The following is a 22,386-nucleotide window of genomic DNA, read 5'->3' as shown; positions in this document are numbered from 1 at the left end:
CCCCGCTCCCCGACTCCCCCACTCCCGCACTCGTCCAGGTGGGGGTGTTGGGCGCAGGGCCGCATGGTCAGGCTCCCAGGACCCTGACCCCAGCCACTCAGGGATGGACACCAATTGCAGCGTGATTTATTGAACAAGACGTGCACTTTTTGACAGGGCCTCAGAAACCACGGTTTCCTTCACTGAACAGTACAGGATCAGGGTACAAGGGCGTACAGACAAGAAAGACAAATCCTTTCCATGAGTTGAAGGGGAGAGAAAAGAGGAAGCGGGGCTTCTCCTTCCTTCCTCCTCCCCTAATACTCCGGGCCTCGGTTCAGCACCAGCGGGACGCTGGGCAGTGTGTGCCGAAGCCAGGCCTGGGTCGGGGCTGGCCGCTCGGGGCCAAGATGCCGCCGAGCCAACCCCCCTTCCCACCCTAGCCACCCCCTCCCCCCACCACCCCGCAGGAGCTAGGTTAGAAAATACAAAAGCGGTCCGATGCGGGATGTCATGTGCAAACGGAGGCGGGACGGGGAGCTTCTGCAGAGTCTCGGCCACAGCCCGCCCCACGATGGGGGCAGAGGTCAGCGCGCGCAGAGGTGCTTTAGAGAAGGGTCTCTTCTCGATCCAGGGAGGCTGGGCGGCTGTCATGAAGCTTGGGGAAGGTGGTGGGTTCAAAGAGGACCGGAGTCTGAAGGGTAGGAGCGGATGGGGGGCGTCTCCCTCTCCCCCCGGCAGGAGAGTGGGCCGGCCAGCCTGAAGCAGGCTGCTGGGACCTATGGGAAGCTGGTGGGGAAGAGGCTGAGGGGCTGACTCTCGTTGGTGGGCAGCGGAGACCGGTAGCCGTCGAAGTTCCTCGGGATGCTGCCGCTGGTGGAGCCCGAGCTGTTACTCAGAGTCTCGATGCTTCCCTCTCGCTGGAGTTCTGCAAGACAGGACAGAGGGCCAGGCCCGGTCAGGGGGCGTTCTCAGCGGGTAGGCGGGGGGTGTGCATTCTGGGCCGGCTGCCTGCCGCGAGGCCAGTCTGGGTCCACTGATATCCTTCTGCGGTGCGGGGGGTGGGGGGCAGCCTGGGTCCCAGGGAGAAGCCCCCTTGGCCGGCAGGCTCCCGTCACTTCCTCACCGTGTGAACCCCTTTAGCCAGGAGCATGGCCACCCTGATGATGCATTTGGACCACACTGCCATTCGCGGGGCATGTGCCCAGGCCTGGTGCAGACTCTTGCTCAGCCAGCTTGCTTCCCAACATCGTGAGAGGCTCCTGTTCTGGCAGGAGGGGAGAAGCCAGGAGGCAGGAAGGACCAAGGCGTCCCCATCTGGTCCGTCCGCCCCTCGCCTCCCCTACCAGGGACCCGGGCTCAGCCACTCACTCGCTCACAGGTCCTCACCTACACCATCTACCTGCCTGCCAGGCCCCTCCTGTGCCCTCCCCCTGCAGGGGGGAGTGCCTGCTTTGAGAGGGACCTACTTGCCTGGAGTGCCTCCCTTCTCCTTCCTCTGGGCTCCCACGTGTCCTGGGGACCCCTCTGGAAGGGACGTGTTTAGGGTCCACCCGGGAGTCAGGTCAGGAGGCTCCCAGCCCCTCCCCTGGCGTCTGCAAGCCAGGCTACCATCTTGGAGATGGCACCTGGCTCCATCTCCTTCCACTATGGGCACCTTCCTCAACTGCCCTGCCATCTCTTGACCCAAGACAGGTACTGGGGTGGGTGGGCTGGGAACAGACTTCCTGGCATGCTGAGTGCAAGGCAGAAAGAATTACTTCTTGGCTTTCTGAGAGTGGTCAGTTCCTATCCCCTCTCCCTCACAGTGGGCTCTGAGATGTGGGCACACATATCCCTTGGCAAACTCTGGGCCTCAAGCCAAGATGAGGCACCTACAGTCCCTCCTTCTCCAAGGTACACCTGCCTGTGACAGAGTGGGAGGGGGTCTCGCCTGTCCACCCCGGAAGCCCAGGCTCTCAAAGCGGTTATTTGAGACAACAAAGTGCGCTCAAACGTGACACGTGTCTGGTCTCCTGTGCCTGCAGCCTGTGCCTAGGCCCCCTGCCACCTTCCATGCACAGCACAGCTGGCTTTGGTTAGGGGATGGGTCACGGCCTTCACTCCTGGGCTAGCCACCACCGGCCAGCCAGGAAGTAACCACTGACCCCCACTCCCCGTGGGTGACCCCTGAAGCATGCTGGAGGCCCAGCAGCAGCAGCAGCCACAGAGTGGGTTGGGGGCATCTGTGCTGGCCTCCTTCAGACGCCTCCCGGTTCCAGTGTGAGGTGTGAGGCACCAGCCGTGTCCGGGGCCCAGGCTGGAAGAGTGTGCCTGCAAACCAGAACCTCTCAGCAGGTGGGGGGCTGTGGACACGGGCTGCAGGCCTGGCGACGGGCCCTGACTGCCAAGATGCACTGGCTGCCCTGTTGGGCCTGACCCTGAGATTAAGTCGAGTCATCCAGATGCCGCCGGAAAACCCAGACCCTCGCGGGCTCTCTCCTTCTCCACTCAGCCTCTAGCCTCCCCCTCATTTGGGGCCCATTGTGCCAGAAGGGACAGGACAGGAAAGCAGGGAGCAGACCCCCAGGTTTCTACACGGAAGCTTCGCACTCCAGGAAAGCTCTCCCCATCCCCTTGGTTTCTCACGAGTGCAGCCCGGAGGCCCCGGCCCCGGTGCTGGCCGTCCTGGCACTAGGGGGCGCCGACAGCAGGCTGGGAGGGAGAGAGGAGGCGAGGTCCCAGCAGGGTGGCAGGGGCTGCCGGACTCCAGGCCCCAAAGAGAACCCGGGACGAAGGGGCAGAAGAGGCAGCAGCCCCGGGGCAGGCCCAGCGTTTCTGATGCAAAGTGCAGGTGCGTCCCCACCGCCCCGGAAGCCGAGGCGCGGGGAGCCTGGGACCAAGCGGGGGACCCCCACTGCCCTGCAGCCACCCCCCAGCAGCGCAGGGACCCCAGCCCGAGAGTCCGCACGGCCGCCCCGCACCCCATCCTGTGAGTGGGGGGACAGGTGCCACAGATATTTCAAGATGATTTTGGGGCTCCCAGGGCCAGGGACAGCCTGTGCTGTCTTGCTCGTGTTTTCTCTTCACTAGCGAGGACTTGGGTGAGACAGAGGTGGCCCCTGCCTGCCGGGTGACCAGGCTCTGCTGGACTCAGGTCCCGGGCGTCTCCCCCGGCCTCATCCCTCCTGTCCTTGCCTGTGGCTGCTGCCCACTGGATAACTCCCAAAGCTCCCTACTGGTCTCCAGACCCCCCGAGCCCCCCTCTCCAAGCCACCGCATCCCAAAGCCAGAGAGTTCTGCCTGCAGCACAAACCTCATCTTGCTTTTCCTCTGCTTAAAACCTTCACCGTCTCCTAAGGGCTCTGAGGATGAGGTCTCTCAACTCCTCACCTCTATCAAACTGCCTTCCGGGACCTGCTCCTCTCCAAGACCCCACCTCACTAAAGTGGATTTGAGGAATCCAGATAACGAGCTTGGGCAGTCTGGGGGCCTTGCGAGGCTGCTCCAGGCCTCTGGGTGTGTGCTCATCCGGGGAAAAGCCCTTCCCAGGCTCCTGTGGCCCCCAGGACACCTACTTATCTTTGAAGCTTAGTACTCCCGCAAGCCTGTGCTGTCGCCCTGGTAGCATGGCCAGGCCCCACCGCGCTCTGTACTGACTCCTGCCTGGGGCCCCCTAGCACGCTGGGCATCGTCTGCTCACATGTGCGTCACCGTCCATGTGGAGGGAGTCCCTTGGAGGCCGGCTCTGTGTTTGATTCCCTAGTGCCAAACCACAGAGCCTACAAAATAGTTGGTGTTCAAAAAGCAGTTCTTGAATGAATGAATGAATGGATGAATGAATGAGTGAGTGCGGAGGGAAGGGGATGGGTCACTGCTTCTGCAGCTTGGCTACCAGCGTAAGAACCCGGGGCCCAGGTGCTCCTGGGCCGTTGCCTACATGTCCCCGTCAAACCCCTTGCTCTTCTGCTCCCTGAGACAGGACCGTGTGAGTGTGTGAAGGAGACGTGGATGTGGAGGAGGGGTGCACACACGGCCCCCCGCAGGCCACCCAGCTGCCCAGCCCTTCGGACCAAGCGGCGAACGGAAGTGTGCGGCCTTACCTTCCTCCATCCCGAACACACGCTTTGTTACTGTTGGGTTGTTCGCGGGCGCTGGGCGGTTGGCATTGTTTTTTTTTTCCTTTTTTTTTCCCTTTTGAAAAGAAAAGCATTGAGGAATCTTTTGGGAAAAGATCCGGACAATGATGGAGTACACTGATGTCGGCAAGCAGGAGGCGAGGGCACCAGGAGGTGTGGGGAGCTCACGCCGGGAGGAGGGTAAGCTGGCAGCAGAGTTCTGCAGTGACATGCACGTGTGGGGGGCTGGGGACCAGTCTTGGGGGCCCCGGAGATGGAACTGTCATGGCAGAGCCGAGACCCCTTTCGTCAAGGGGGCGATGTGGGGGGAGAGGGTCCGTCCCCGGAGCAGGAGGAGCAGCTGTGGGGAGGGGAGAGGCGGGCCTGCCGGTCCATGCAGTGCCCGTGCAGGTGGGACCCAGGAGAGGACAGGAGACAGAGAAAGCCTGCGGTTTCCAGGGATGCCTCCGTGTGTTCTGACTCAGTGGTCCAGCTCGGGCTGCCGCCCTCCTCCCCCCAATTCCAAGACCCCCGGGTCTGAACGGCAGCCATACAGCTGCACTGGACTTGCAAGGAAAGCCCACCAGAAACCTGCCAGGGCTGCAAGGGAGAGCGAGCTGGGGACCTCTCCCCATTCAACACAAGTATGTGGATTCTGGCTGGTGGGATAGAGCCTGCTTTTACGGAGGCTGCTCTCCAGGCCTCTAAGATAACGGACTGCACTCAGACGGAAAATCTTACTGTGACCTCACGTTCCCCAGCGCCTCTGTGCGCCTGGGAGGTAGGTGCTGGTCTCCCCATTTTGCAGGCAGCTAAACCAAAGAAGAGCAGGAAGCCACTGGCTCTGGGAACACAACCCCTCGAGAAAGAACTGGGCTGATGGAGACGTGACAACTCCAGGCATCACTCTGACTAGTCCCAATCCCCTCCACTGGCTGTGTCCACCCGCTCGCTGCTGGCTCTTTTTGGAAAATGGGGCCTGTCACCCAAGCTGCCCCTCGAGGTCACGGGCTGGGACGGGGTAAGCCACAGCAGATAATGGGCAATGGAATGAGCAGCAGCTCCAAAGGAGAAGCCTCAGCTCTCACGAAATAAGCAAAGGACCGAGAAAGCTCAGCTCTCACGCCACCCTCACTCTATACGGAGCCTGGCAAATTTCAAAGGTCTTGGGGGGCCAAAGAGGTGGCTGGCCTTGTCAGGGAGAAACAACCCTGGTTCCCTGGGTGTGTATGCCAAGGGAGACCCAGGGGGAATGGAAGGAGGCAGGAGCCTGGCTGCCCGCAAACGCTGCCCCCCTCTTGGGGTGGGCCGTGCAGATGAGGGAGACGGTCTGTCCTGGCCCCTCGACTCTCAGCAGGAGACTGCGGCCCCTCAGCCAAGGCAGGGGCTGTGGACACTGGCTCCTGGGAGCTCTGGGTGGGTGCTGCGGCCAGTGCCGGCTGCACCCGGGGAGAGGCAGAAGATGAGCCGGGAAGGGGACACGCAGCCCCGGAGACGGCACGGGGTGGGGGGCATGAGGAAGCCCCTCCCTCTGGAGTGCTGGTCCCTGAAGCTGCTTCACCCTGGAAGGCCTTCTCCCCGGGGCCTGTCCTCTCTCCAGGGTATAGACCCTTCACTCCCTCAAGGCCACTCTATGCCTGGCAACGCAGGGATTTTTGGGGACACCCTGGATGCGGCCTTTCCAAAGCAACAGTCACTTTCCTAAGCGCTGTGGTCTTGGTTCCCCCATCCCCGGGGAGGCATGGAACACTGAGGACACAGGGCCTCTGTGAGTTTCAGGGGGAGCTGGGGCGCCCAGGAAGGCAGGGGACCCAGGGGGGTCCGGAGTGAAGCACTACCTTGGGCTTGGCCTTCGGGCCTCTTCCAGGCCAGATGGCAGTGGCTGGAAAATCAGAGCCCCCAGGGAAGCCCCTTGGGTTTCTGGTGGGTGGAGGTGTTGTGGGGAGCCCCGGTCTCTGGACTCAGAGGGAGGCCTGTTTCGGGGACCAGTGAGGACAGGGCTGTGCTTTGGGGAGGAGGGTCCCTGGGGCCCCTGGTTCAGCCCCCAGGGCCCCCTGGCACTTCTCTTACCACAAAAGGAGCAGCGTTTGCTGCAGGGCCCTCCTGGTGTGCTCAGAGGCTCCAGCCAGCCCAGCTCTGCATGCTGGGCCTCGCGATGCTGCTCATTAAAGGGATTAGCAGAGCACTTTTATTGGGTCCTGGCTGCAGCCACACACCCCATTCCCAAGCTAACCTCCCGGGCAGCCTGCGGGGAGCAGGATGAGGCCTCAGGGCGGAGTCTCAGGCAGCACTGGCCACAGGCTTCCGGCAGAGAGAAGGGAGCGTTCCCCCACCCCGCCCCTTGGCCTCAAGGCCCAGGTTGGGGAGGCAGATGAGGCAAGTGGTTCAGAGAGCCAGCTCTGGGCCCTGCGACCTGGGAGACTTGGGGCAAGGTCCTCAACCCCTGTGCCTCAGTTTCCTGCACAGGCAGCTAGCAAGGTCTGTTTCACAGTGCGCTTGTAGAATTAAATAATGCATGCAGACTGCATCACAAAGTGCCTAAAGCTTCCAGTCAGCAAATGTGAGTTACTCTCATTGCTGCAATCGTATTAGTGATTGTGATTATCCACAAGACCTTGCTGGGGGTGCCCTCCGGCTTCCCTCCCCCGGCAGGTGTCCCTGCCATCCAGACCCTCACCCCCACCCCTTCCCCACTGGAACTCTGGGAGAGTCTTTCTTTTTAATCAAGAAATGGCCTGAAGAGGAAGATGGCAGATTATGTGTTTACAGCTTTTCATTTCCCGCCTTGCCTCTTTGGAAGTACCCTCTTCCAAGCTGGAAAATAAATTTCCAACCCTGTTGACGTGCATTGATTTTTCCCTCCTGCGTGCACCTCCCAGTTCTCCCCTGTCAGCAGGACCTGTGGTTAAGCCCCCTGCCTGGGTTGGGCTCAGTGGTACCTCTGGGGAGCGATGGAGGGGGGTGCAAGTGGAGCACAGAGCAGCCAGCCAAACCGCCCTATCCTGCCCAGTGCCTAGCTCAGAGGTCTGCAAACAGAAATGATCTGGGTTCCCTTCCATGGTGAGGGGTCTTGGCTGGGGGCAGGAGGAGGGATCCTCTGACCCAGATCTTCAGCATCTTTCCTGCAGCCCCCCTGGGATATACAGGGAGGAGACCAGAGGACCACAGAGAGGATGGCTTCGAGCTCAGCAAATGGTTCCAAATGGGCTCTGCCCCAAGCAATGGACATTATCCACAGGGGGCCTTCCAACGAGGGCCTGGGACCAGCTGTGCAGACAGGCATGGAAACAGAGGTGCGGGGTTGGGGGGTGGCTGGCCGCCTCCCACAGGGCTCAGCTTCTAGTGTGGGAAGAACCCAAAGAGATGATCTGGATGCCAACGAGGGGTTGGTCCTGGTGGACGTGGCTCTGGGCTGCTTGTCTCACACCAGCCCTGAGCCTGCAAACTACTGTCCTCTCTTCCAGAGTGTCTCTCTGGGAGGTGAGGGGGGCTCTTCAGGGAGAAAGAGCGGGGAGTTGGCTGAGATCGCTTCCTGAAACTCGGACAGCTCTGTCCACACTGTGGGCGGAGCCGGCCTCAGCCCCACGGCATTTTTCAGGAGGTTAAAAGGGCAGCAGTTAAAGAGGAGGCAGCCTGCAGGGGGGCCCTGATTTTCTCCCCACTTGGACACACCCACCCTGGCTCTTCCTGCCCCCTCCAACCAGCCCTTCAGGGTCCCACCCTCAGGCGCCCCCACCAGGCTGCAGAGGTGCCAGCCGACCAGGGACCCGCTTCTCCACCCATACCAGGTCTTGGGGGCTGAGTGGGGCTGAGAAGTTGTCCTCTTTCTCCTCCAGCAAGGGGTTTCTGCTCCCCTCCCAGGCTTGCTTGTGGAAGGAAGGAGGGCAGTTTCCCACAGTTGAGGGGCTGAAGATGAAAAGGCCCTTCCACATTCAGATAAGGGGAACCCTGATCTGGTCAATGGAATGAAGGTGGATGAAAAGATGGCTAACAATGGCCTAGGACTCTCCCGGGTTTCACACCTGTGTCTGAGCACTGAGGCCACCTACTTCCGGTCCTCTCACCGCACACTCAGCCTGGGGTCCCTGAGAGCTTGTGCCAACGGCCTGAGTCCTGTAGCCAGTGCGCAGGCACACACCTTCCTTCCTGGCAGGAGTCTCTTCCAACCCAAGTGCTTCTGCAAACCTGCTTTCTTATCTCCCTGCCCAGCTCTTTCTCCTGGCGTACCGCAGGTACTGAGACCCAGAACACCACAGGATGAGGCCAAGGTCACGTGGTCTGCCTTGCCCCTTGCCCCTCCCCTTCCCCAGCTCCAGACGTTAAGGGCAAATACTTGCTGCTCTCGCCTTGGGTCCCTTGAACTGTTTCCCTCGGCCACTGGGGCCACGCATGGGTGCCTAATAACCTCAGGGGAGACTTGGGGCCTAAGGGAGACCCTAGTCCTTCTGGGTATCCACTGGCCCCTCCCCGGAAGGTGAAAGTCATGGTCAATACCTGGAAAGGATGACTAAGGAGACCATCAGGTGGAGAGCCCTCTCTGTGTCTGGAGGAAAAGACACAGCCCCTTCCTTCCCTCCATGAGGACAGGTCCTCAGGCCTCTGGAAAAACCCTACTCATGAGAGCAGGCCAGTCTGGCATTAACACATGAGGCAGGGACAGAGAGGCAGGCTAGATCCTGGAGCTCCTGGTGGGCTCAGTGGGGATGACACAAGAGGCACATGCTGGAATGCTGGGGAAGAAATAATCAAAGAGGAAAAAGAGGAGGGGAAGGAGGCCTGAAGAATGAGGAAGGGTCAGTGTTCAAAAGGCATCCTCCACCTGGAGCTGGGTGTGTATGTGTGTGCACACGTGTGCACCTGTATGTGTATGTGTACATGTGCATACATGTGTGTGCGCATGGGTGTGTACATGCATCCACATATGTGTGCTTGTGTATGTGCATGCGGGCATGCGTGTGTGCTGGGGGTGGGGAAAGCAGCAGAGCATCTGAGTTCCAGGCAGAGCAGCTCCTGCCCAGCCTTAGATTGGGGGTTACCCAGGAGGTGGGCTGGGGTCTGGGGGCTGCAGCCTTTCCCTGAGGCCCCTCCCACCACAGCCATGACGCGGCACCAACTCCAGGCAGGGAGAGGCCCACTCCCAGGAACCCCACGTGACCCAGGCCCTCTCCAGTCTTGGCTTAAGGGGAAGAGGGCAGGACTCCCCATCCCGGCCGCCCAACAGCACCCCGTGTGCGGGGACCCTCTCGGGGCCACTACATCAGTCTAACTGTAAATCCGGACCCAGGCAGAGTGAGTCCGGTCATGGTGTATTATACATGGGGCCAGGAAGGGCGGAGCCGACCTGGCTCATGGTCCCCGGTTCTGAGTGATGTTATAAATCTGGCTGAAATGTGCTTGAGGTCAGCCAGACGGAGGAGCACCCTGGAGCTGACCCTCCCAGTGGCTACGAGGAAGAGGCGGCTGAGAACTCACCCTAAACCCTGCTCTGCCGCAGACATGCTGAATGACCTGGGCAAGTCCCACACCCCTTCTCCGCTTCACCACCTGTCAGGCAGGAGGGCAGCGGCTGCCCTGGCAACCTCATGGGCCGTGTGAGGCTCTGAAGAGAGGAGGATGTGAAGGTGCTTCGAGAAGCAGGATAAGCCCCGAGGGCGTGGCAGAGACTCTCACTGCAGTGGGGTCCTGGCTAGAGAGCTGGGGGTGCCGTCTCTGAGGCCCCTGGAGAAGCGGTCCTCACCCAGGAAGGCCAGAACTGCCCCCTCTAGCCCCAGGCCAGCAGTGCGGCCTGGGGGCAGAGCCTCGGCAGAATGGCACCTGAGACAGATGTGGAGGGGGGCATGGAGCTAAGGGATGCCTGGCTGGGCTCTGGGAACAGCCTTCTCTGCGCACGCCTGCACGTGGCGCCCCGTGAATGGGCCGCTCAGCACGGCTCCAGGGAGGACACAGCTCAGAAACTGTCCCAGAGAACCAGGTGTCCGGCAGCCAGCCTCAACCCGCCCTGCCTCCTCAAGTGGGGTCTTCTCAAGACCCTCTCTGGGGCTGTGAGATGGCGCAGCGCGGCTTGCAGACCGCAGGGGAGACGCTGCTCCCCAAACGTGGCTGGCCTGATGGGCTCGAGCCACATCTGGTTCCCATTCAAATGTCCAAACGTAATTAAATTCTCTCTGACGCAGCGGAAGAGTTTGGTAAGATGTGGCTTTCCCCCTTCCACCAGGGTTAAGAAATCACTGTCTCGCACTCCAGTGGCTGACCGGCGCTCCTCCCGGCCGCCGATCCTTCCTGCTCCACCAAGGAAGGGCCTGTGTTCGGCTCTGTTTTCTTGGGCTGAAGGGGCCAGGGCCCTCCCCGCAAGGAGGAACAGCAGAGGCCAGAGCTCCTGCGGGCTTCATCGGGGTGGGGAGGCGAGCCACCCTGGGAAGACAGCTGCGGGACCCAGGCTCACCCTGGGGACACACCAGTGTCTGGATGCGCGGGGTCTTGTGACACCCTGCCGAGGGATTCCCCTCTCTGTAGCTCCTCACAGCAGGATGCGCGTGCATCTCTGGCCTGCCTCTGTGGGCAATGCAGCCTCCCCAAGTCAGGCCCAGGGTTGGGGGGCAGCTGCCCACCCGCCATGCATGGAGGAGGGTTGAAGATGGCCAGGGGCAGCCCAGGAGCCCACCCAAGGGATCCCCTGGGGCCGCCACATCACAGGGGCTTGCTGGTTGCCTCTGGCCTGTCAGAGCCCCAAACGGGTTAAGGGGCAGCTGGGTCCAAGGTACCGGGCCTTGGTGGGATGGAGGGCGGCCCCTTCCACAGCGAGGAGGCCCACTCACCCGAGGCGTCGGTGCCTCTCCTGGCCTCCTGTTCGGCCCCTGCCTGAATTCAAGCACAGTTCCCTGGGTGGGCTTGCCTTTTCCAGCTTCCCTTCCCAACTGAGCACCTTCAGTATACGGCTTCTTTTTACTTAGGGATTTATGACTTTCACGGTAATGGGTTCATTCTACTTCCTCTATGTCTATTTTTCTAATCACTGTGGTATAGGCTTTATGAGACTTTTTTTTTAATAAAATAAGTCGGGGTATTATTCTTTTTGAAACTATCTATCCTGTAAGTTAATGACTTCAAGAGGGTGTGGATGCTCCCCAGAGACAAACGGGGGCTGGGGAGGGGATAACTCTGGTGGGGGTAAGCGAGAATCTTCCAGATTCAAGAGAGGTCCCTTGACGACTCTAGGCCAGGTTGCTCACCGATACCCCTATCTGAGCTCTAAGACCACTTTTAGGCTCACAAGGCATTTCCACACCAAAGAACGCTCACCCTGGATATGGGCCCAGCACACACAGCAACCCCAGTATTGCTGACCTGGCTCTAAATAGGAAGAATTTTGTATATCTGGTTCCAAATGGTTAACAGTTAGTAATGGATTTAATTTAATTTCTGGGTGGCATGACCGCCAAGGCCATGTGTCTGGTGCCTTCATATCAGTGAAGGTTTTAAGGAAATAAACCCAGTTCGTGGATCAGTCGTCCTAGGCCAAGCCTAGCCAAGACATTGGTGCTGGGGTCGAGGTCTCTGTGGCCCCCGTTAGGGTCCCGGCCTAGGATCCTGAACCCATAGTCACGAGTCTCAATTAATCGCCGTGGCGCCGCCCGTGGCAGAGGAGAAGGTGGGCAGACGCTGCCTTAGCCTTTGTGCTCTGCGCTCAGACTGCCTACTGGTGCCGGGGCTCTATTCATTATTCAATTCAGCTCGCTCAGACGAGCTTTTCCATTTGCTCCTCCAGGAGGAATAACAAATCTAGAAATGCAATTCCACTTTGCTGTATTAAGATATTGATTTGCCTGTCGAGTGGAAGTGCATCTGTTCTGTCAGCTCCCCCGCTCCTGTGGGCAGGAAGGGGTTAACCAAATGTTTATCACAAGGCTGGCTTCAGAGTTGAAAGTAATGTGATCAGTAATGAATTTTGTGTTACATTAGGTTGTATAAATGGACAGACAAGCGCAGACAACAAGTGGCCAGGAGTCGGGGCTAATCTAATGATGTAAAAATAGAGACAGCACCAATTATACTAGGGGCCAGCTCCAGGCTCCTGCAGGGACTGCAAATGAATAGGTACAAATCAAATTACTCACTAATAGACGCACTACAAGAGGGGCAGTCAATGGTAAATGCATTAGAGCCTAGTGACCTCTCTGCTCTGCACTGCAGAATCCGAAAATTTGACTTCCATCTTAAAAGTGGGGGGTGGGGAGTGAGGTTCTCAAAGAAACTCTTGTTGGGGGAACAAGAGTGGCTACTCCCCACCCCAAACCAGGCCACGGCCAGAAGGTACCCCCTGTCTGAGTCGACCTCCTGCCCTTGCTCTGATGCCTCCCAAAGCCTGAGCACCAGGGGGTGCAGGGGTGGGGGTGACCTCTGGGGGAACAAAGGACCAGGGGATGAAGCCCTGCATGTAGGCAAAGACAGGAAGTTACATACCAACACACTTCACAACCATGTGTCTCTCAGGGGTGGTGGTTTTTACTGCTACTTCAAAGGCTGTGTCTGTATCGAAAATAAAATATTTCTTTAAAGAGGATTGCAACACGGACCCTACAGGGAGCAGCCGGTAGAGAGATCAAGGGGAGAAGAGATCAGAATCTGGTCTGACAACTGGGAGCTGTGCGGGATGCTTGTGGTCTGTTCTGAGGCGCGGCGTGTGCAGGGCTTCATCTATTTCCCACCAGCCCAAACTGGTCTGTCCTCGCCCCTTTGCTCCTCCTCCCAGTCCCGCCGATGTTCCTGCCTGGGGATGGAAGCAGGGAAGGCTGTGGAGGTCCTGCCAGCACGTGGGCAGCCCCTCAGGTTTTCTTCCTTCTCTGGGGCTCTAAGAATGGAGAGAGCAGGCCTGAAGTTCCAACCTGCTGGGCAGGGCGAGGGGGCTGCTCAGAGAAGCCTTCTGACATGCCCCAAAGCATGAACCATATGCTTACGTTCAGCTCCCAGTGGCTTGGGGAGGCAACAAGTATGAAACCCAAGTCCCTCCAAGCATGGAGACGGGGGCCCTGGTAGGCCTGGCCCCACCCGCTCCCCCGTCTAACCGAGCCCTAAGGCCAGCCCCAGTCACACACATCAAAGTGGAGAGTGCACACTGGTCCTGGCCAACTGGAGATGAAGGGAACAGGCTGGGAAGATGAGGCCCGGCCCCTAGCCGGGGCAGGGACAGGCACCCAATGGAAAAACAAATACTGAACAAATGAAGCAACAGGATGTCAATTCTCCGCAAACTCAATTAAGCACATGGAAGGGTGGGATTGCAAGCTATCGGGCTACACGAAATAAAACACATGTGAGGGGCTGGGGGAGGTCCGGGAAGCCTGGGGCGGGGGATTCTGCCCACACACCTTAGAATGCCTTCTGGAGTGGGCCTGAAGGTGTCTGGCTGTGGGGTGGGGGGTGCAGGGGTGGGGTTCAGAGAGAAGTGAGCAGGAAAGAATCACCCAATGTCAGAGGGCAGACAGCTGACTCTGGTGTGGGTGCTCGGAAACGCCTCCTCCTGTTAAACCCAATCTGATGGGCATGGCTTGGCCTTCTTGGTACTGGCCTCTCTTTTGCTTTAAGAGCTCAGGCTCTGGTTTCCTAAGGGGTCAGAGGGCCATTTCCAACGTTCACTGTCTGTGTGTCTGTCCTTCCTCCCTCACCAGCCATCCCACCTCGGGGGTGGTCCAAACACCTCAGACCATCTTCTGAGGCAGAAGGGCAGAGGTAGGGGCCGAAGGGAAGGATGGGTATTTAACCATCCATGACTGTGTTCAACTTTGTTCAGATCTTACACCTTGCAGAAAGGTCAACGGTTAAAGGTGAATTCCCTGGCAGAAGAGGAGGAACAGAGAGAAAGCCTCCCTTTTGTTAACCATTTACCCGTGTTCATGTCTTCAGAGAAGGGCCCTTATCAGGGGTCCAGTGGCTCTTCTCCACCCTCTGTCCAAGCCTGTCCATTTCCCACAGGAATCCCTGCTTCCCTGTTGAGGCGATGCCTGGAAGGGGGACCTGTGAGGTCACAGGGGCACTTCCTCCTTATAGATAGGAATCGGTGCGCTCTGGTTAAAGAATCCAGAGTCGACTTTGGGCAACTGAGAAATGAGCAGAGATGCTTCTCAGCCCAAGTTCTGCATTATAGCTCTGTCTTTGCCTGGGGCTTTCAACAGCCTTAGGGGAGAAGAAGAGAGGGGTGTGGGGGCTGGTGGGGGCAGAGGGAGAGGGGGCGGGGCAGGAGAAACTACCTACCTAGACTGGGCCAGGAACCAACAATTGTGTCTTTTAAACACAATCCCTTTTCCCATTGCTCTGACTGGCTTCCACTGACCTCTCAGGAGCCATAAGACCCATCCAGTCATTCAGCAAACATTAACTGGGGATTCAGCCTGGCTCTGCTCCCAGTGCTGGATGCAGGGCAGGGAAAAGGCTGCTGGTCAGAGGCAACAAAGATGAACTGGATTCAGGCCAAGGATCCGGGATTGGGCTAAGACACACCGGACGGGCAGTCTGGCTGAGGTAGGGGCTGGAAGGACCACCGGAGCTGAGCCTTACCCCAGTGGGTTGGAGAAGGGAATACGCCGCTGCTCACTAATGTTAAAGGCAGCATGCGTGGCCTGTCCTGGACCAAGCGTCCCGTGCGCAGGCAATGCATAAGTTCAGAGACAGGGGAGATTAGAGTCTGGTCTAAAAAGGGAACTTGGTAGGGGGCGAGGGCAGCAGGCCCCTGAACAGAGACAGGTCAGCAGGGCTTGTGCTGGGGATGATGGCCGAGGGTGTTGGCATGAACTATAAATGAGGGTGACTGTGGAGGGGGTGGCGGGGAGAGGCTGGAAAGGTGCGGCAGCCCGAAAGTGAAAGTGAAAGTGAAGTCGCTCAGTTGTGTCCGACTCTTAGCGACCCCATGGACTGCAGCCCACCAGGCTCCTCCATTCATGGGATTTTCCAGGCAAGAGTACTGGAGTGGGGTGCCATCGCCTTCTCCAGCAGGAGCCCGAAAGAGACTCTGAAATATGACGGCAGGGTCCCAGGCGGTCAGCTGGGGGCCCAGGAGGGCTGACGGAGAGCGGGCCCTGACATGAGGGTGGTTTCCTTTTCTGGGGCTCCCGTCTCAGGAGTAACGGGTGGAAATGACTCAGATGATAGGACATTAAGAACCGGAAATTCTTCCTGGACATCTCCTTTTAATCCCACAGCGCTGAGTTATGATTTCACATCAAAGCTTTCATTTTCTCCTCCTTTGCACATCGTAATAGGGGATATCTACCGCGTGGTGGTGTGACAGGACGTTTGCACGGGTGGCATGGAGTCTGAGGCATCAAAGCCGTTTGGGAGGTGGCGCCTTGAGGACACGAGACAGGAGGAAACGAGGCGACCGAAGCGCTCAGCACGGGGAATGGCGGCGGCCAGGACGTGAAGGAACAGGAGGCCAAAGCTTACTACACTTCGTGGCTTCCCTCTCCCAGGCCTTAGAGGGGAAGAAAGGAGACAGGGGAAGCTTCTTCTCTCCCTGAGGGCAGGAACTGTGCCCAGGGGCACCTCAAAGAGCCTGCGTACAAGGGGAACCCCAGAGAGACAGCACGGGTCTCCAGAGGAGGCAGTGGAGAGGAGGCCCTGAAAGCATTTTGTAAAGACACGGAAGGAGGAGAAAATCTAGGGCCCAACTAGGTAAAGCAGAGAAGGACCTATGGGACTGGCCAAGTTGCTTGGACGACAGTGCTTGCCGGAGAGTAGGGATGTTTAATAGCTAAGAGAGAGCTCTGTGGGTGGCTCAGCAGTGAAGAGTCCGCCTCCCAGTCCAGAAGACATGGGTTTGATCCCTGATCCGGGAAGATCCCACGTGCTGTGAAGCACCTAAGCCCCTGAGCTACAACTGAACCCACGTACCCTAGAGCCCGTGCTCCGCAACCAGAGAAGACGCTGCAGTGAGAAGCCGCGCCCTGCAACCAGAAAGTAGCCACTGCTGTCCCCAACTTTTTAGAGAAAAGCCCGCGTGGCAACGAAGACCCAGCACAGCCAAAAAAACATAAATAAAAAATTTGAAAGCTAAGAGAATTAATTCAGCCCCCATGCCTGCAAGTATGGTCATGTGATCATGTGGCACCTGTGATGGGAGGGGATATTATGGCTCCTGCTGCCTTAGCAGGAAAAGGTCCCCAAGACTCAGCAGCGAGGCAGGCAGGAGTTCCAGGCCCGTTGGAAGAGCTAATCCTAGAGGAAGAATGCAGGGGCCAGCGTGCTGGGTTATGTGTTTTGGGGTGCCTAGCTGGTCAACTCCAGTACCAATAACTAACACTGGTTGAGAGCTGAATTCCTTCAGTCCTGAAATGAAAGCTATTAGCGTGCGTGCACGCGCGCGCGCACACATACACACACACACACACACAGCGCTTTGAGTCATCTTTTGCAAAACATAGGTTGTCAGTGGATATTTATTAATTCACTTATTGAACCCTTCCTGTGATCATTTAAAAACTTCATACTGTTCAAAATGTGCTTTCCACGTTAAGAAAGAAAAAAGGTACTTTTCAAAGTACCTTACGCCTTTTCAAAGAGTAGAGGTAAAGATTTCTGACAGAAATCTTTGGAAGACCTTTAGTTGAAAATAATCTCATAGCTTTTTCAGCTGAGTAATTAATATACATTCAGGAAAACTCAGAGGATTTAGCAGAATAAACTAGAGCATTGGTTTCCAAACTAGATTACAATTCATCAATGTGTTGTAAAATCATTGATTTGTAAATCATTGATTGTGTTGTAAAATCAATTTAGCGGGTCCAGACTGCATTAAAAAAATGAAATAAAATAATCCTAGAGTGCTTTGCCTATACTACTGTTTTCTGAAAGTTCTGACTAAGAAATATTTGAGAGAAAGTATATTTGAGTAAGGAAGTTAAGTGTATGGAAGGTAAGAGGTAAAGATTGAGCCCCTAGTGTGATCCCCAAGAGTAATTGCTTCTGGACTAGAAGAGTCAGTTAAAGAGATACTGGACACAGTTCCATGCGCTAAAGTAGGTCCTTGTTTGTTATTTTATATATAGTAGTGTGTATATGAGGAAAAGGCAACAGCACCCCACTCTAGTACTCTCGCCTGGAAAATCCCATGGATGGAGGAGCCTGGTAGGCTGCAGTCCATGGGGTCGCTGAGAGTCAGACATGACTGAGCAACTTCACTTTCACTTTTCACTTTCATGCATTGGAGGAGGAAATGGCAACCCACTTCGGTGTTCTTGCCTGGAGAATCCCAGGGACGGGGGAGCCTGGTGGGCTGCCGTCTATGGGGTCACACAGAGTCGGACACGACTGAAGTGACTTAGCAGCAGCAGCAGCAGCAGTGTGTATATGAGGAGAAGGCAATGGCAACCCACTCCAGTACTCTCGCCTGGAAAATCCCACGGATAAAGGAGCCTGGTAGGCTGCAGTCCATGGGGTCGCTAAGAGTCAGACATGACTGAGCAACTTCACTTTCACTTTTCCTTTCATTCACTGGAGAAGGAAATGGCAACCCACTCCAGTGTTCTTGCCTGGAGAATCCCAGGGACGGGGGAGCCTGGTGGGCTGCCATCTATGGGGTCGCACAGAGTCGGACACGACTGAAGCGACTAAGCAGCACAGCAGCAGCAGTGTGTATATGTTAATCCCAAACTATACTCAGTATTTTGTAATAACTTACATGGGAAAAGAATCTGAAAAAACTATATATGTATGTATAACTGAATCACTTTGCTGTAACTGGAAACTAGCAACATTGTAATCAATTATATTTCAATTAAAAAAATACTTTAAAGAAAGAGAGGCTAGACAGAAAAAGTTGCAGCCTTTCCTACCCCAAGTGCTGTGATCAAACAGGAGAATGAAACAGTGTTCCCAGGACTGTGGGAAGCCACAGTCATGGGGAAGACATGGTCGCTCTTGACCGTGACTGCTGACTTAGTGAGCTCCTAAGAGTCAACAGCAGCCAGGGGAGGCAGCCTGCAACAGACACGTGTCAGGAATACTTCAAGCAGCTGATCAGGACCTGTGAATTAGGCCTAAGGGCGTCTGCTATTGGAGGTGGGAGAAAGCCAAAGAAAAAAAAAAAAAAAGACAAGGCTTAGCTAAATAGTGATTGAAAGAGTTAACGTCTCAAGTGACAATGAAATTAATATGTATCTAGGTGTTTATGAAAATTTTTTTGTGTTATATCTTTGCCATTTTTGTTTAGTTGCTAAGTTGTGTTTGACTCTTTGTGACCCCATGGACTAGACAGCCTGCCAGGCTCCTCTGTCCATGGGATTTCCCAAGCGAGGATACTGGAGTGGGTTGCCGTACCCTCCTCCAGGGGAATCCTCCAGACCCAGAGATCGAACTCTTACATCTTGCGTCTCTTATGTTTCCTGCGTTGGCAGGAGGATTCTTTATGGCTGAGCCGCCAGGGAAGCCCAGGTTATATCTTCCCTCAGACACAAAACGACTGGGATAAGTAAATGTTTTGCTTATGGAAAAAAAAAAATCCTATTTTTCTAGAAAAGGCAATATTGAAAGGAATGTCTGCTAAGCGGGAATTAGTCAAGTTATTTTGAGGGGGAGTGACGGAGAGAGGAGGGGGCCGCGGGAGACGGCATTCCAGGCCGAAGGAGAAGTATGTGCAGAGGCCCCGCGGGCAGACAGAGCACGTGTGCTCAGGGACCCTCCAGGGAGTTCAGCGGGACTGGGGCTCGCCCAGAGCAGGGACAGGAGCCTGGAGAGAGGGCAGTGGCTGGTCACGAAGGACTTCGTGCACGACAGGCCGTGAATCCAGGAGAAGGACAAAGCTGAAGGCAGAGGAGTCCAGTGTATGGATATATGGAAACATGGGTAGGGGACTGGATGATGGGCTTGGAGATCAGGAGAGAAAGCCAACCTGGAGGCGCTTTGGAAATCATCGGTTTATGGATAGTAACTGAGGCCACGGAAGCGGAGGAGATGGCCCTGGATGGATGGAGGGAGGGGAGAAAGGATTGAGATAGTGCCTTGAGATATGGATTTAAGGCTGACAGAGGAACAAAACTCAGGGAAAGGATGGAGAATTAGCTGGAGGCAGAAGAAACCAGGGGCGTGCGGGGAGGCAGGAACCACAGGGAGCTCACTCCAACATCACGGCCTGGCTCCCCAGGCCACCGCTGGGGCAACATGGGTACTCAGGGGGGACTCTGGGGTGGATGGGCATTGTGGTTGCACAGGCTGTGGGCAGGGGCCGCTCCTCCTCTGCACAGGAGGAAAGGGGGTTTTCAGGGTCTGGGTGCAGGAGGCCAAGGGATTTCTCAAATGCTGACCACTCTCTTCTGAGTGGGAGAGACAAGCTGGTGGGTAAGAGATTTGAGGGGAACAGGCAATCTGAAATAGTGTCCATCAAGAAGGAAAGAGACCGATTTCAAGATGGTGGATGGATGGAGCCCAGGTACCATACCGAATAAAGAGCAGACTAATTCATACTCAATTAACAGCAGTAACATGGGGAAAATAATAAAATACAAACTCTCAGAGGACCAGAGACATGGAGACTCTGTAAGGGAAAGAAAACAGGCTGGAAGCCACAGCAGTAAAGCAGGGGCTACAGCGAAGCTGCTAACATCCAGGTTAAGTGCAGGATCCCATCCACCCAGCAGTTCCTGCACATCTGCCACACGCCAGACACCATTCTAGGCACTGGTGTCTCCTGTGAAAGACGAGTGCAAACTGAGAATCGGGAAAAAGTGCAGAAAGACTGCCTGGGCTCACTGGGGAGTAGAGACCGCACACTGGCAGAGGGGCACCGACCCATCTGAATAATTCACGACTTTTCTTCAGCCACCTAAGTGTACAGGCAGAGTTGGCCTGACCTAAATTTTGCTTTGCTGAATGGGGAGATGTGATGATATTAGAGAGAAAGCAATTTAGTCAGTTATTTTTGAGCTGGACTTGCAAATCCCACATGTGATCTAATTATTCATAGACTACTTGGTCAGCAGCCAACCTGGAGGACAGAGCCAACACCTGCCTCAGAGTTAACCATGTTTTAAAATGGATCTTCTCTGACTTTTATATGCATGGTGAAAGTGAAAGTGTTAGTCGATCAGTCGTGTCTGGCTCTTTGTGACTTCATGGACTGTAGCCCGCCAGGCTCCTCTGCCCATGGGATTCTCCAGCCAAGAATACCGGAGTGGGTTGCCATTTCCTTCTCCAGGGGATCTTTCCCAACCAGGGAACAAACCCGGGTCTCCCGCATTCCAGGCAGACTTCGCTGTCTGAGCTACCAGGGAAGCCCCATGCACAGAGATCTTGTCCAACTGCAGGTGCTGAGTCAGCAGGGTTCGGTGGGGCCTGAGAGTCTGCATTTCTAATCAGCTTCCGGATAGAGATGTTGCTGCTGGTTCACATACCACTCTTGGAAGAGTAAGGTTTTGACAGGCTTTGCTTTACTTTGGGGGAGAGCTGGTTTGCACTACGGTGCAGCTTACCAGTGGAATGCTGGAGCTGGCTGACTGTTACACTTTCAGGAATTCTGCTCGATCACTGACATCGTGTTGACAGCCTGAAACTGGTTGTAATGGGAGCTTCTACGCTATGGAAATGCCCAAATGCTATGAATCAGGACTTTCCTGCTTCCCTTTGCAGAGCTGGCTGTTAAACACTTACTAGCACATCACTGGCTGAATCTGTATAACAGTGAAACATGGATACAGGGGACTTCGGCGTCAGGGGTCATGAAAGCGTGTGCCATTCACACCTTGATAAAGAGGCCACCTGTCCCGGATGTATACTCAACAAAGAACCTGCTGGAGGCATTACAGGAACCGATCGTCTCTGCCGCCTCAGAGTAACCAACAGAGGTAGACGCCTGGGTCACCCTATCCTCCACCCAGAGAAGCAGGTTGTAGAAAGAGACAGGGACCAGGAGGCTCCTTGAGCAAAGGGTGACTTGCAGGAAATTCTCACCCACATCACACTGTACTTCCCTGGCTATCCCCGGGCAGCAGGCCGACTCTGCTGTGAGTGTGTCAGCCTGCCCTTTCTAGGACCCACGGCTGCACTGCTAGGCTGATACTTTATCTGGAGTTGCGAAATGTGAAGACTGAATCTCAACAAAGGCAGAGGGGAACAGGTTAACTTCCACGATATCTGCTTTACATAGTGACCTTTAAAATCAAGGCAGAGATGGGACTTCCCCAGCGGTCCAGTGGTTAAGACTTCGCCTTCTAACGCAGAGGGTGAGGGGTTCAATCCCTGGTCAGGGAGCTGGGATCCCACATATCTCAAGGCCAAATACCAAAATACAGAAGAGAAGCAGTGTTATAACAAATTCAATAAGGACTTAAAAAATGGTCCACATCAAAAATAAAAAAATCTTAAAAAATAAAAAACCAAGGCAGAGTTTTATATATATATAAAACACACACACACACATATACACACACACACACGTCAAAGTAAACCAAATGAATCCCATTTGGTGACAGTTTGGGGAGGAAAATGAAATCCCTCAGCTCTCAAAGGGCGTCTCCTATTTTCTGACCTGTGGGTCAGGCAGTTTTAATTTCCTCTCTCCCTCTCTCTCTTTTTTTAATTTCATGAACCCGCTTAAGGCCACAAAGACTCCTGAATCCCTCAGCTGTCCGGCAGATGAACTGCTGCCAGCTTCTCTCAGGTTACTAATGGTCCGTGCCAGGCTGAAGTTCCCCAGCCCGGCCTAAGCGCGCCTTCCCGTCTGCTGGATGATACGGCCGGGCTCTCCGGGGCTTCGGAGGAAGGTGGCCGGGAGGAGGGCCGACCCTGAGCCGCTCTGGCCCTGGAAGAGCGGCTCCTGGGCATGTGTCACACTGGCCCTGCTGGTGTGAGCGGTGCTGGACGGGGCCCCAGGGGTACAGGGGAAAGCTGGGCTGCAAGTGAGGCTCATGAAGGGAAAAGCTTTTCTTCCTGTAGGCCAGCTTCTGAGCAAAATGGGGTTAGTAAGTGTTAGTCCCCCAGTCGTGTCTGACTCTGCGATTCCATGGACAGTAGCCCGCCAGGCTCCTCTGCCCATGGGATTCTCCAGGCAAGAATATTGGAATGGGTAGTGATTCCCTCTTCCAGGGGATCTTCCCAACCCAGGGATCAAACCCAGGTCTCCTGCACTGCGGGCATATCCTTTACCATCTGAGCCACCAGGGAAGCCACACGGGTTCAAGTCCCCTGATAATGGCTCTGCTCTTCATCTCCAGGTCCAGGTGGGAGAACAATGGTGTGATGACCTGCCATTCACAAGTTGGAGGGTTTTACAAGGAGGGCTGAGAGGTGGTGTGCCTGTGTGTGTGGGATTCAAGGCTAGAACACGGTT

The 22,386-nt window shown here is 56.0% G+C and overlaps 1 protein-coding gene across 9 annotated transcripts in view; it reads right to left on the bottom strand.

Annotated features, from left to right (window-relative positions):
* Positions 1–110: 110 nt before the first annotated feature.
* Positions 111–22,386, bottom strand: part of BCAS3 (BCAS3 microtubule associated cell migration factor) — a 595,190-nt gene continuing 572,914 nt past the window's right edge. For 3 of the 9 annotated variants that reach the window (XM_070390541.1, XM_005892304.2, XM_070390542.1), the window contains 3 exons: positions 12,537–12,602; positions 4,062–4,152; positions 111–907 (listed from right to left, as the gene is read on the bottom strand). In XM_070390541.1, the coding sequence (XP_070246642.1) occupies positions 871–907; positions 4,062–4,152; positions 12,537–12,602 (194 nt within the window). In that variant the 3' untranslated portion in view covers positions 111–870. The remainder of the gene's footprint in view (positions 908–4,061; positions 4,153–12,536; positions 12,603–22,386) is intronic. The other 6 variants (XM_070390544.1, XM_070390545.1, XM_005892306.2 and 3 more) reach the window with 2 other exon arrangements.

Source organism: Bos mutus, chromosome 19, assembly GCF_027580195.1.
Source record: "Bos mutus isolate GX-2022 chromosome 19, NWIPB_WYAK_1.1, whole genome shotgun sequence".
Classification (NCBI taxonomy): Eukaryota; Metazoa; Chordata; class Mammalia; order Artiodactyla; family Bovidae; genus Bos; species Bos mutus.
The sequence above is the reverse complement of the archived record's forward strand: the minus strand, read 5'-3'. Positions and strand labels throughout refer to the sequence as shown.